The 15,430-nt window shown below is 44.7% G+C and overlaps 1 protein-coding gene across 1 annotated transcript in view; it reads left to right on the top strand.

Annotated features, from left to right (window-relative positions):
- Nucleotides 1-15,430, top strand: part of TNFAIP1 (TNF alpha induced protein 1) — a 37,848-nt gene that overhangs the window by 13,418 nt on the left and 9,000 nt on the right. Inside the window, exons 4-5 of the mRNA XM_044283847.1 lie at nt 8,951-9,040; nt 13,654-13,706. Of these exons, the coding sequence (XP_044139782.1) occupies nt 8,951-9,040; nt 13,654-13,706 (143 nt within the window). The remainder of the gene's footprint in view (nt 1-8,950; nt 9,041-13,653; nt 13,707-15,430) is intronic.

The raw sequence follows: 15,430 nt of genomic DNA, 5'->3' as shown, positions 1-15,430 counted from the left end.
CTAATGCGTATTAGTACGCATTAAGGCTTTTCATGTAGTTAACCAGCACACTGCACGCTGTGAATCTCATGGGCAGCACAGCAATACTGCTGTTGCCCAAAACATCTAATAGCAAAGCTCCTTACTCGCATGTGTAGGGTTGGCAGCAAGTAAGGAGCTTGTTATTAGGAGGGAGGCATCCTCATTGGCCAATTTCGGCACGCTGCTTCTCCATGCTGCTCCAGAGACGGGAGAGCAGCCTGTGAGGAGGCCAGCTGATGTCTGGGGACAAGCTGATAAGGAGTGGTGGACGGACAGTAGAGCCCTGATCTTTGCTCTGCACCGGGGTAATGGGATCACTTAGAGTGCAGCGTGGCTGTATTCTTCTGATTGCGGAGCCAGCTGTCGACATCAGAGGTGAGGAGGTGACTGCCAGACAAGAGGTCATCATACCTCTCGGAGTCTTGACAGCGGAATGTAAAGTACGATGCTAAGGCTGGGTTGACACCTGAGCGTTTTACAGCGCGTTCAAACGCGCTGTAAAGCGTTCAACACATGAAAACCAATGCTTCCCTATGGCCCTGGTTCACACTTGAGCGTTTTACAGCGCGTTTGAACGCGCTGAAAAACGCCTTACGCTCAAAGTTCTTGAGCTTCTTTGGGGCGTTTTGTCGCACGTTCCTGTACATAGACTTTCGGGAACGCGCGAAAATGGGCGTTCGCTTGAATCTGTATGCGCGTTTGTAAACGCCCGTACAATCGCGCATACAGAGCGCTCCTTTCAGAACGCTCAGGTGTGAACCCAGCGTAAACTCTCCTGTTTTCTCCCTGTGTTAGGTGCTCAGCCAGAGCCTGCAGGTGCAGGGATCAGTCGGAGGACTCGCTGATCACTGCACCAGCAGGCTCCAGCTCAGGTGCTCAGCAAAAGCCTGTGGATTAAACTGATCACTGGCTGAGTGCAAGGGCCTGCTAGTGCACGGTCTGGCTCAGTTGCTCAGCCAGGGCCTGCTGGTGCAGTGATCAGTCTCAGATCAGTGTATCCTGTATTTTTTGCCCCATCAGCATCATCCCAGCAAAGAGATTTCTGCGCTGCTCGGTCATCTCATAGGTGAGCACTGCATCTACACAGCAGAACATTGTGGGGATAATCTTGGCCCCGGTGGGGCAATGTAATACTGGAAATGCAGAGCACTGATAATTTGCCAATTTGGATGCGTTGTATTTTAAATATGATGGAGAAAACACGAGTTTTTAAATTACACAAAAGTCATAAATGTAAAATTGTCTAAATTTGCTATTTACGTAGACTGGTAACGGCTTCCTGCATAAATAGCAGCCTCCTAATGTTATTTAGACCTATGTATTCTATATATTGTTTACTTTAACTTTCGTACTCCTCTTCAGCTGAAAATACTTCTCAAAAACGGTAACAGGAGTATTTTTACTCTTTCGGAAAAGAATGTAATGTGACCTCTGGTCTCAACATACAGTGGTCACCCTGGAACCAATTAATATTGCAGCTTGAGCGACCCGGGTACTTGGAGTTCTCAGGTTCCCTGGCAACTGACCCCATCAAGGGAACCGCTGGGGAAATCGCTGGGTATCCTTGTAACGCACAGACACCAGCATAGAGCCGTGTTTCTCAGGGTCCGGCTACACGGTGACTGACGTGTGTTGCAGCAATGCTGAGCAACTTTTTTTGTAATGATGTCTCAAAAATGCATCCAAGTTGCATTTGCTGCATATCGCGTGTCACATTTAGACACCGTTGACTATCATTCCAAAAAATGTTGTGCAACAAGTAGTCGCACGAAATCCTGTCACTGTATAGCTGTGCCCTCAAGGTCCCCCAGGGAATAGGCGGGCTGCATTACCTGAAGTATATGTTGTCACCTGCTGTGACTGATAAGGAATTGTGAGGGCACTTTTTTCTGGGGGAGGGGACAGCATAGGAGGGAGCAGGGGGAAAATAATGCGTTTTTGGCACTGAAAGAAAACCACCTGGATTCCGCACTGATTTTTTATTTTATTTTTTTAAGCATACATGTGGACTGGCCCTATCACATGTGCCATTTTGAGCATGTCACAGAGTTTCCCTGACGTGGCAGAAGAGACGTGTGACATATTGCACATGACACACAGATTTTATCCCGCTAAGGCCCACCCTCTCCGTTTTCTTCCACGCGGCTGGTGTTCCTTCCTCAGTCTGGCCTAAGTGCTTGGGCTGCAAAGCAGCAGAAGGCAGGAGTAACGTCCCATTGACAACAAATGTTACTATGTATTGTACACTACTGGCCCATAAACATTTCTGGTTGCTTTTAAAGGAAAGCTGTCATGCTGAACATGCAGTGCGATCTTTGGGCAGCAGGTTAGAGAGCAGGAGGAGCTGAGCTGATTATATACTTTAGTGGAAAAAGATTCAGTATAAGAGTCTGCTCCGCTCATCCTTCTCTACAACATGCTGCCTGCAGCTTAGAAGCCATGTGTCAGGCTGATATCTATAATGTTATTAAATGTGACTCTTGTCTTTTTTTTCTTATTCTATTATCTGTGACCCAGTTTGTACCATGAGTATATTTTATAGAAGGATAATTGGACATTTTGGCATATTCTGTCTTAAAATGTACAACCCTGGTACAGTATTAAGTGTGTGTGTAATTTTTGTGGTTAAGTTCCTGATGTCCCTAGTTACTTACACTAGAGAGGGTACAATTTCCAGCACATAATGCACCTTGTATTGTACTTTACTTGTGTTGCTAACTTAAAGGGAACCTGTAACTTTGAACACTGAGTCTGAGCTGCAGGCAACATGTTATAGAGCAGGAGGAGCTGAGCAGATTGGTATATAGTTCTATGGGTAAAGATTCAGTAAAACTTGTCATTTATCCATTTAAATTCCCCTTCATTCTGGGCTTTGAAGTCCAGGAGGCGGTCCTATCGGTGATCAGTGATTTTCCCATAAAACTATATAACAATCTGCTCAGCTCCTCCTGCTCTATAACATGCTGCCTGCAGCTGAGACTCCATGTTCCACTGCAGGCTACCGTTGTGTCCGGTGTGCTAAACTGAACAAACCAGATCCGGCATGGATATTAATGTAAGTCAATGGTGCCGAATCTGGTTTTTTTTCCGGTAACTAGAAAACTGGATCCGCCACTAGTGTTGCTCTCGATGCTCGGCACATGGCGGTATTCGGCCGAATACCCCATGTGCTCGAGTCTCCTCCCCGCACGTTTGCTGGCTGCTACACAGCCAATAAACATGCAGGTAAGTACTGCCCTTCACTGTAATGCCGTAGCCATGTTGGTTACTGGCATTACAGTGTTGGCTGGCCTGGAACGCTTCATTGGGTGCTATATAGCACCCAATGACACGTGTTTGTCTCAGTGTTAGGGCTCATGCACACGACGGTATTGCTTTTTCAGTGTTTTGTTTTCCGTTTTTTAAAGGATCCGTTGTTCCGTTTTTTTGTTTCCTTTCCGTTTTTCCGTTCTTCCATATGCCGTATACAGTAATTACATAGAACATTTGGGCTGGGCATAACATTTTCAATAGATGGTTCAGCAAAAACAGAATGGATACAGAAGACATACGGATGCATTTCCGTATGTGTTCAGTGTTTTTTTTTTTTGCAGACCCATTCACTTGAATGGAGCCAAGCACCGTGATTTGCGGACAAGAATAGGACTTGTTCTATCTTTTCACGGCACTGAAATACTAAAAAGGAATGCACACGGAGACACTTCAGTATTTTTTGCTGAACCATTGAGATGAATGGTTCAGTATATGTACCGCATACTGAACAAAAAAAACGTCCAGTATACTGAACGCAAAATACTGTCGTGTGCATGAGCCCTTAGTCAGGGAGAGCTGTGCTGAAGAAGGGACAGATAGAGTAGGGAGTGAAATTTCCTTTTTTTCAGTTGAAAAACTTGTCAGAGACCCAAAAGTCCTTTTAAGGACTATTGTGTGTGGCAGCAGCAATCTATATTTTTAGCGCCACCTGCGCTAAATTGCGATAACTTTACAGACCAAAAATCCTTCTAAGGACTAGTGTATGTGGCAGCAATATCTATTTTTAGCACATTCTGCGCTAAATAGCATACAATAGTTAGGCTGCTGCAGACAGCAATATTATCTGCGCTACATCTCCTGTGCAACATGTGCGCATCCCAACAATATCAGTGACATCCAGTGTACTTTTTCCGTAGACAGTGTGTGCTGCGGACAGTGACATTAGCTGCGCTACATCTCCTGTTTTAGCGTTTCCACATCCAAAAAATATCAGTGACATCCAGTGTACTTTTTCCGTAGACTGTGTCCGCTGCGGACAGTGACATTACCTGGGGTACATCTCCTGTGTAACGTTTCCACATCCAAAATACCTGTGACATTCCCTATAATTTTATATTAGCTGCTGCTGACATCAGTGACATTATCTGCAGTATATCTCCTGTGTGACGTTTCCACATCCCAAATACCATTTTTCTTGCACATACACTTACAAATCCGACGCTACTGTATGTGTGACATACTTATAAGCATATATAACATTTAAAGGAAACCTGTGATCAGCTTTATGCTGACCGTACTGAGGGCAGGATAAAATAGTGACCGAAATGCTGATTTCAGCGGTGTGTCACTCATGAGCTAAAAGTAAGTGGTTGCCGAGAACCAGCATCATAATCGTTGCAGCCCAGGCCTTGAAAAGAGTCAAATCTAGTTGAGAAGAGTCCTGGTTATTCATAATCTCCTGCCCACCTGCTGATGATTCAAGGAAAAATCCCAGCAGTCGTGTCTTCTCAATCAATCGAATATTTTTATTTCAACAAAGAAATGTCCACAATCCTGGACGCGTTTCGGCTAGCATGCCTTCATCAACACTGTTGATGAAGGCATGCTAGCCGAAACGCGTCCAGGATTGTGGACATTTCTTTGTTGAAATAAAAATATTCGATTGATTGAGAAGACACGACTGCTGGGATTGTTCCTTGAATATTCGTGGATTTTTTCCTATCCCGTGCAACGTGCAAAATTGAGTGAGTGCCGACTATTTTCTCCTACACCTGCTGATGATTGGCAGCTCTCTACTAGACAGAAAGGGAGAAAACCAGGTTGAAACCTGTCAATCATCAGCAGGTGGCAGGGAGGACAGGAATTCATGAATAACCATGACTCTTCTCAGGTGGCTATAACTCTTTTCAAGACCTGGGCTCCAATGATTATGATGCTGTTTCTCGGCAACCACTTACTATTAGCTGAAATCAGCATTTCTGTCACTACTTTATATTGCCCTCAGTACGGTCAGCATACAGTTGATGACGGGTTCCCTTTTTAATATGAAGAAGGCGAGCAGTAAGGGACAGGGAAGTGGCCGTGATGCTGATGGTTCACGCAGAGGCCGTGGCCTTGGGCGTGTTGAAACTGCGCCTGCTGCCAGAGCACAAGAAAAACAATTATCCACGATACCTAGCAGGACAATGCTCTCAAAGTCAGAACAGTGCGACCAGGTGGTCGGTTGGATTGCAGCAGATAATGCTTCTAGTTGGTTAAGCACCACTCCGTCTTCCACTAAGTCCAGTCTCAGTAGCCAAGAGTCTGGTCAACACAATTCTCACCCTAATTCTCCTTCCTCCCACCATGGAGAGTCTTGCCAAATAAGTGATCCCACACTCTGATATTTCGAGGAGCTATTTTCAGCGCCATTCCTTTTATTTGGGCCTTTCGACAAACCTGCTTGAAGAGGGACATGAGATCTTGTGCCCTGATTCCCAAACTCTTGAGCATCCACAGTCACAAGAAGATGACAGTAGGGAATGGCAATTAGTGTTTCACAAGGTGGATGATGATGATGATGAGACACAGTTGCCAATAAGTCAACGGCAATTAGTGTCTCAAGAGGTTGATGATGAGGATGAGACACAGTTGTCAATAACTGAGGTTGTTGTTAGGGCAACAAGTCAAGAGGAAGAGCAGAGTGAGGAAGTGGAAAAGGAGGTCGTGGACGATGAAGTCAATGATCCAACCTGGGAAGGTGACAAGCCGAGCAAGGACAGCAGTACAGAGGGGGAGGGATCTGCAGCACCGAACAGGCTGGAATTTTAATTTGCAACCTGTGCCATACAAAAATGAGCAGGGGCGTGAACACTAGCCACCTCACCACCACCAGCATAATCCGCCACATGGCATCAAAGCATTGTAATAAGTCGGCCGAACGCCTGGGTCCACAATCTGTGTCTGGGGGTCACACCACTGCCTCCTCTTCCCCTGTGTTTCGTGCTGGCCAATCCCCTGTCAAAGGCGCAGGCCCCGATGCCTCCCGCCCTGCACCTGGACCTTCGCAAGCACCATCACCGACCACATCCACTTCTGTGTCCCAGCACAGAGTACAAATTTCCTTACCCCGGGCATTTGAACGCAAACACAAATACCCAGCCACTCACCCACAGGCCATAGCACTAAATGTGCAACTTTCCAAATTACTGGCCCTGGCCATAACTTGGTGGCGGCTTTGGAACTCTGCAAGCTCACACACATCCCATGCCTAGAACACGTCTTTAACTTAGTGGTTCAGCCGTTTCTTAAAACCTAACCAAATTTGCCTGAGCTACTGGTGAAGGTGTGCCGCGTGTGTGCCAATTTCTGCAAGTCATCGACAGCTTCTGCTGGTCTGTCAACGTTGCAGCAGCACTTATAATTGCCAGCTCACCGACTGTTGTGCGACGTGAGCGCGCTCTGGAACTGGACGTTCTACATGTTGGCCAGGCTTTGTGAGCAGCGGAGGGCAGTAGTGGAATACCAGCTGCAACATGGTCGTCGCCTTTCCAATCAGCTTCCGCTCTTCACAAGCGAGGAGTGGGCATGGATGTCTGACCTATGTGAGGTTTTAAGAAACTTTGAGGAATCAACACAGATGGTGAGCGGCGATAACGCTATCATCAACATCACCATCCCACTTCTGTGTCTGCTCAAACGCTCGCTGCTCACAATTAAGGCCAACGCTTTGCATGTGGAAGAGGTGGAAATGGGGGAAGACATTACACAGGGTGATAGCCAGACCATCCTCAGTTCGTCTTCTCAGCGCAAATTAGATGATGATGAGGAAGAGCAGGAGACGGTTGCCTCCGCTTCAGAGGGTAGTATCCATGAAAGTTTAATTCCATCTGTTCAGCGTGGATGGGCAGAAGAGGAGATTGAGAGTCATCCTCCTGATGACGACAGCGAAGTCTTGCTTGTTGGGACTCTGGCACACATGGCTGACTTTGTTAGGCTGCCTTTCCTGTGACCCACGCGTTTTTACGCATTTTGGACAACACCGATTACTGGTTGTTCACCTTTCTCTACCCCCGCTACAAAGAGAACTTCTCATCTCTCATTCCTGTGGTGGAGAGGATGAGCAAAATGGTGCAGTGCCAGAAGGTCCTTGCGAAAAAATTGCTCCAAACATTTCCAGCTGACAACGCTGGCGGCAGAGTACGTAGTTCCTTGGGCAACCGAGGAGGGGAGACTAGGGGAACACAGCAGTTCCAATAGAGGCAGGACAACAGTCTCCAAGTCTGGGACAGTTTCATGACACCCCACCAGCACAGTCACCCTGATGCCCGGCCTAGTGTCACAAGGAGGGAAACATTTTGGAAGATGGTGAAGGAGTACATAGCAGACCGTGTCAGCGTCCTCAGTGATCCCTCTGTGCCTTACAACTATTGGGTGTCCAAGCTAGACACGTGGCATGAACTGGCGCTCTACGCCTTGGAGGTGCTGGCCGGCCCTGCTGCCAGCATTTTGTCAGAGAGGGTATTTAGTGCTGCTGGGGCCATAATAACGGATAAGCGCATCCGCCTGTCAACTGAAAGCTGACAGGTTGACTCTTATCAAAATAAACAAGGCCTGGATTACCCCTGACTTCTCTACTTCCCCAGAGGAAAGCGGCTGAACATAAAGGCATTTTAAATGTTTTTTGTATAATGTACTGAATACACTGTATTCCCATGCACCCCGTCCACCACAAAAAAGGGTATATGGTTCAATCTTCCTTTTCTCGTCCTCCTCTTCCATCATATCAACATGCCTATTAGTCTGCCCTTGCTCCTAATGCTGTAGATTATATACTTTACTATATTACTATATTTTAGAGGGTCAGCTTACCTGCAGACCCTCGCATATAATGTTTTACAGGGTCAGCTCACCAGTTGGCCATCGCCCATAATTTTTTCAATAGTTCTCTAAGTAGCAGCCACTCGCCCATAATTTTTTCAATGGTTAGCTAAGCAGCAGTCACTTGCCCATAATTTTTTCGATGCTCAGTTCAGCCTCGCCCCTAATATTTTATAGGGTCACCAGCAGGCCCTTGCTCCTAATGTTTTTGAGTGTCACCAGTAGGCCATCAATCGTAATTTTTCAAGGGTGTATGATGTCCTCCTTTGTGTGTAATAAAGGGTGTATTGGAGTGGCAGTTCCTTGTAATTTTTGGAAGCCCTTTCACTTAGTGCATAGGTTTTAAGTGTAGGAGTCCCACTACCTGAACAATTGTACCACAATGTGAATGAGACCCTCAATTATGTCATATACAGGTTGTATCGGAGTGCCTTTTCCTTGTAATTTTTGGCAGCATCCGGATATATTAAATGAAACGGAAGCGTTTTATTTAAGGTTTTTAGATCCTGTTCTGGATCTCGTGCATGTGTGAAAGTAGCCGAAGTCCAGCTTGCAGATTATTTCTTCCATCACTTTTGAAGGGGATTTGTAATTATAAGTTTACCCTCCTGAGTGCATGAAACTTTTGCAGATGTTATTCCTCCATAGAAAGTCTTAGCAGAAAGCAGCAGCTGTTTCCAGCAGATTCTCTTTCTCTTGTGCAAACCTATTTCTGTCTGGTTATAGTCCAGGACATCATAGGGTTGTGGGACAGACACGACTGCAGACAATGTAGCAGATTTTCTCTTCTAATTGTCTCTATTTTTCCTTCTTTCAGGATAAGAATGAATCATACGAGGCTGTATGTAATATCCCTATCATCACATCTCAGAAAGAAGAAGAGAAGCTGATTGAATCATCTGCCAAGGTGCGTGTTCCTCTGATGCATTGTTCGACTCGGCACTTACATTAGGCTTCTGCTGGTCTCAGGCATAGTAATTCAGTGTTATTCTCTCAGTCCTATTTTTAACAAAGGATGGAGCCTGATGCTCCAATCACTTTTAGGATGATATGACAAGAACTGGTGGATTTTACAGGGGAAAGTACAACAATATGTTTTCACTGAATGTAATGGATTCCAGGATATGAACACCAGGACGCAAGCCACTGATCTGTAATACAATGATAACCTTAGACTTAGGCCTCATGCACCCGGCCATTGCCCGGCCGTGGCCATATTGCAGCCCACAAACCCATCACTTGAATGGGTCCGCAATCCGGAGCTGCGGTGCAGAACTGAGGCATGAACCCCACGGAAGCACTAAAGAGTGCTTCCGTGGTGTTTGTCTGTGCCTCCGCACTGCAAAAAAATAGAATCTGTTCTATTTTTTTACGGTGTGGACGGATCACGGACCCATTCAAGTTAAATGGGTTTCGATCCGTCCCGGCCACCGCACGGATGTTGCCCGTGCATTTGGGACCGCAAATTGTGGCCCCCAATGCTCGGAACGGCCGCACAACGTCCGTGTGCATGAGGCCTTACTCGGTTATAGTATTACCCTGGGTCAGTCGTGTGTAAACCCCACCAGTGGGGCACAAGTAGAGGAAAGTAATAGGAAAAGCCACTGCTGCCGCTCAGCCTGAATTGTGGAGTAACTGTTGCCAACAAAGAATATGAATGTTTGTTTATTGACCAAAGTTGAAGGTATTGTAATCTATGGTTGTCCAAGTTCCCCTAGGGCAGCACTGCATACCTCCCATAACGTTCAAATGTCCTTCTGTGGACAGACCCTTTAAGTAGTTGTCTTAGATGTATCACAAGCTCTGGTAAAGGTTTGGGAATTCATATAATGGAGCAGAACAATGGAAACAAACATCCCTGATCGGCACAAAACTGAAACTAACGGTGCCAGTCAGACCCCATTGACCATAATGGTGTCTGAGTTTCTGTTAGGGAATCTGGTATTGCTGCACAATTTTGTCCAGATTTTCTCGACCGATTCTGTGATAGAGAACACTATCGAAGCATCCAATGCAGATGTGAGCCAACACGTGATTGCATCTAGACCCTTCCATAAAATGCACAAAAATTTGGCACATTTTTGACACATCAAGTTTCAGACCTATTCATGAAGCAAACCATTTGGCCCATCTAGTCTGCCCAATATACTGAATACTATGAATAGCCCTTGGCCCTATCTTATATGAAGGATGGCCTTATGCCTATCCAATGCATGCTTAAACTACTTCACTGTATTTGCAGCTACCACTTCTGCAGGAAGGCTATTCCATGCATCCACTACTCTCTCAGTAAAGTAATACTTCCTGATATTACTTTTAAACCTTTGCCCCTCTAATTTAAAACTGTCCTCTTGTAGCAGTTTTTCTTCTTTTAAATATTCTCTCCTTTTACCTTGTTGATTCCCTTTATGTATTTAAAAGTTTCTATCATATCCCCTCTGTCTCGTCTTTCTTCCAAGCTATACCGGTCCTTCTAAAAAAAATTGCATATTGTAATAAAGTTCATTATTTTCTGTAATGTACTGATAAACATTAGACTTTTATATATTTTAGATTCATTACACACCAACTGAAGTAGTTCAAGCCTTTTATTGTTTTAATATTGATGATTTTGGCATACAGCTCATGAAAACCCAAAATTCCTATCTCCAAAAATTAGCATATCATGAAAAGGTTCTCTAAACAAGCTATTAACCTAATCATCTGAATCAACTAATTAACTCTAAACACCTGCAAAAGATTCCTGAGGCTTTTAAAAACTCCCAGCCTGGTTCATTACTCAAAACTGCAATCATGGGTAAGACTGCCGACCTGACTGCTGTCCAGAAGGCCATCATTGACACCCTCAAGCAAGAGGGTAAGACACAGAAAGAAATTTCTGAACGAATAGGCTGTTCCCAGAGTGCTGTATCAAGGCACCTCAGTGGGAAGTCTGTGGGAAGGAAAAAGTGTGGCAGAAAACGCTGCACAACGAGAAGAGGTGACCGGACCCTTTGGAAGATTGTGGAGAAGGACCGATTCCAGACCTTGGGGGACCTGCGGAAGCAGTGGACTGAGTCTGGAGTAGAAACATCCAGAGCCACCGTGTACAGGCGTGTGCAGGAAATGGGCTACAGGTGCTGCATTCCCCAGGTCAAGCCACTTTTGAACCAGGAACAGTGGCAGAAGCGCCTGACCTGGGCTACAGAGAAGCAGCACTGGACTGTTGCATGTCATTCGGAAATCAAGGTGCCAGAGTCTGGAGGAAGACTGGGGAGAGTGAAATGCCAAAATGCCTGAAGTCCCAGTGTCAAGTACCCGCAGTCAGTGATGGTCTGGGGTGCCATGTCAGCTGCTGGTGTTGGTCCACTGTGTTTTATCAAGGGCAGGGTCAATGCAGCTAGCTATCAGGAGATTTTGGAGCACTTCATGCTTCCATCTGCTGAAAAGCTTTATGGAGATGAAGATTTCATTTTTCAGCACGACCTGGCACCTGCTCACAGTGCCAAAACCACTGGTAAATGGTTTACTGACCATGGTATTACTGTGCTCAATTGGCCTGCCAACTCTCCTGACCTGAACCCCATAGAGAATCTGTGGGATATTGGGAAGAGAAAGTTGAGAGACGCAAGACCCAACACTCTGGATGAGCTTAAGGCCGCTATCGAAGCATCCTGGGCCTCCATAACACCTCAGCAGTGCCACAGGCTGATTGCCTCCATGCCACGCCGCATTGAAGCAGTGATTTCTGCAAAAGGATTCCTGACCAAGTATTGAGTGCATAACTGAACATAATTATTTGAAGGTTGAATTTTTTTGTATTAAAAACACTTTTCTTTTATTGGTCGGATGAAATATGCAAATTTTTTGAGATAGGAAATTTGGGTTTTCATGAGCTGTATGCCAAAATCATCAATATTAAAACAATAAAAGGCTTGAACTACTTCAGTTGTGTGTAATGAATCTAAAATATATGAAAGTCTAATGTTTATCAGTACATTACAGAAAATAATGAACTTTATCACAATATGCTAATTTTTTTAGAAGGACCTGTACATGTTAAGGTCCTTTAATCTTTCCTGGTAAGTTTTCCTCTGCAATCCATGTACTTTGGAGAGAGTTCAGAGAAGAGCTACTAAAGTATCAATATCCTTCTGGAGATATGGTCTCCAGTACTGAGCACAATACTCCAAATAAGGTCTCACTAGTGCTCTGTAGAGCGGCATGAGCAGCTCCCTCTTTCTACTGGTAATGCCTCTCCCTATACACCCAAGCATTCTGCTAGCATTTCCTGCTGCTCTATGACATTGTCTGCCTACCTTTTAAGCCTTCCGAAATAATGATCCCTTTCCTCAGATACTGAGGTTAGGACTGTATCGCTGATTTTATATTCTGCTCTTGGGTTTTTGCTCCCCAAGTTCCAGATTGACTTGACAATTCCTCTAGTTTTCCTAAATCCTTTTCTATTTGGTGTATCCCTCCAGGAACATCAACCCTGTTACAAATCTTTGTGTCATCAGCAAAAAGACACACCTTACCATCAAGGCCTTTTGCAATTTCGCTGATAAAGATATAAAACAATATGGGTCCCTGAGGTACCCCACTGGTAACAAAACCATGGTCTGAATATACTCCATTGACTACAACCCTCTGTTGTCTGTCCCTCAGCCACTGCCTAATTTATTCAACAATATGGGAGTCCAAGCCCAAAGACTGCAATTTATTGATAAGCCTTCTATGTGGGACAGTATCAAAAGCCTTACTAAAGTATAGATAAGCGATGTCTACTTCACCTCCGCCATCTATTATTTTAGTCACCCAATAAAAAAAAATCTATACGATTAGTTTGACATGATCTTCAATCCATGGGATTTTAGATGTTCCACAATCCTCTCCTTAAGTATGATTTCCATTAATTTCCCCACTATTGATTGTTAGGCTTACTGGCCTATAGTTGCCCGATTCCTCCCTACTACCTTTCTTGTGAATGGGCACAACATTTGCTAATTTCCAATCTTTTTTGACGACCCCTGTTACCAGTTAGGTCACCAAGCCAGCATGGCCTAAGATGTGACAATTTGCACCAAACTTTTGCCACAAAGCAAGCCAACCTAAACTGATCTAGTGGTGATTTTAGAGTAGCAAAGGTCAGATATTTTTGAGACATTTCCCCAGGTCTAGTTGAGTTTCCCAACATACTACACAGTTTTTACAAAACACCACTTTTTCTCAATCAGATAGTGATCCAACCAGATGCTAGGTGCCCAGGATGTTTGGAGGAGCCTGCTGACCGTATGCACATGATAAGGAAATGTACAAAGGTGAACCTTTTTGAGTTTGTGGCTATTGTATGACATGTTATGAAACTAATAAAAATGATCTGATTCACAAAGTAAGCCAACCGTTAGGTGGTACAGTTAGACAACTGTCTAGCTATGTTCTAGATTCATCATTTAGACTCGGTCTGCACTGTCTGTGGTCCATGTCATGGTTAAAGTTCTTGGTGTGTCTCCAGGTTAATATGTTAATGTTTCTCAACAGCCCGTGGTCAAGCTCTTGTATAACAGAAGTAACAACAAATACTCGTACACCAGGTAAGGTCACTGATTTACATTTGCGTGTTACTTTCGTTGCATCTGCATATAATTCACACATAGTTATCCTAATGGGTGTAGTAGTTTATCTGATTATGGATTTGAATTTAGCTCTTTTTTAGAAGTCCAGGTAATATGGGGAATGTCTGATTATATATTTGTCATAGATGGCAGCGTTCTATGTATTAGGCCGTGTTCACCCACTCTGGCTGTCACATGTGACAAAACTCCTCCCACCTGCAGTGGCAAATGGCCACATGTTTTGTGGGTAAAGCCAAGATCTCACCTTCAACATATGCAGCCCTTGGCTGCCACGTGTGGATAGTTTTGTCCATCATGCAGCAGCCACCCTGTGTAAACCTGGTCTTTTTAAAGGGCTTCTGTCACCCCCCATTTAGCAATTTTCAGTATCGAAAATGCCCATGAAATCCTGCGCTGTACCGGTCCTCATTCGGCGCAGGCGCTCTGAGAGAGGGACGCTTGCTTGCCAGCTCCTTCCTCAGTGCGCCTGCGCCAATTACGTCGCACTAAACCCAGAAGAGAAGACTGCCGGCATCTGCGATAATCGGCAGTCTTCTTTTCCAGGTGTAGTGTGACGTAATCGGCGCAGGCGCACTGAGGAAGGAGCTGGCAAGCGCGCATCCTTCACTCAGTATGCCTGCGCCGATCAAGGAACGTTACGGCGCAGGCGCGGGAATTCAGCAGCAGACGGGGCCAACGGGAGGAGGAGAGCGCTCGCTGGCCCTGTCTATCAAGAGGAGATGGGGCGTGTCTAGAAGTGGCAGATGCGGAGGCTACCAGCAAGTACACGCCCAACTTGCTGGTATGATTTTTACAAGAAATAAGCTACAGACAAAGGTAGGACATGTATAATTGCACTCAGCTGACATTAGCAAATAGCTAATGTCGGCTAATGAAAATTGCACAATGGGGGGTGACAGAAGCCCTTTAAAGCTATGTACACCTTCGTCAGCAATTTTACACATTTTGGGCTAAAAAAATATTTTTTTTTCCAATTTGTCTTGATAAAAAATATTGAGCCGTTCTGTCAGAAGGGGAAAACTGTTTTTCTAGCTGTGCGAGTCCTACTTTCACTTTTTGCCGGTCATCTAAAAAACCTTATCTCTAAATTACTAAGAGGTCATAAACACTTATTTAAGCCACGTTCTTAACAGTAAGAAAAGGATTGAGCTGTAATGAGTGTTTATAAGGTCAGAAAGCAGAGATAAGGAGCCTGTCAGCTTCCTGCCTGATGTAAGAGAGAGAAAATTCAGATCCTGCTAATAAAGCATCTCAGCCCTGTACAGAGAAAAGGACTCCATATCTTTAAAAAAAAAAAAAGACCAGTTGAAAAAAATGATTTTTACCTCAAGGAGTACAATTCAATGATAAAAAAAACTTGACCCCAAAGCCTTTAAGCTCTCCATAAATTACTCAGTCTGATAGGACTGTGCTTATATTACCAATATAGCTAGCAACCTAATGATTGCAATTGTATTTTGCACCAATAACAAGTAGCAAAATGTGGACACCTTGAGGGTGAGACAACACGGGGCTAAAGCACAGCCTAAATGTTCTGCTGTCTAATAGCTAAATGGCTGTGACTTTGCAGGAAAACACCTATAAAACAATGTGGTAAAATGTAGTGCAGTTTTGCAACAGTTTTCCAGCAAAGTCCTATCGTTGTACCATATTATTCAGTATTCACATTCAGTTTGTACTAA

The sequence above is a fragment of the Bufo gargarizans genome, chromosome 3, assembly GCF_014858855.1.
Source record: "Bufo gargarizans isolate SCDJY-AF-19 chromosome 3, ASM1485885v1, whole genome shotgun sequence".
In the NCBI taxonomy this organism is placed as follows: domain Eukaryota; kingdom Metazoa; phylum Chordata; class Amphibia; order Anura; family Bufonidae; genus Bufo; species Bufo gargarizans.
The sequence above is the reverse complement of the archived record's forward strand: the minus strand, read 5'-3'. Positions and strand labels throughout refer to the sequence as shown.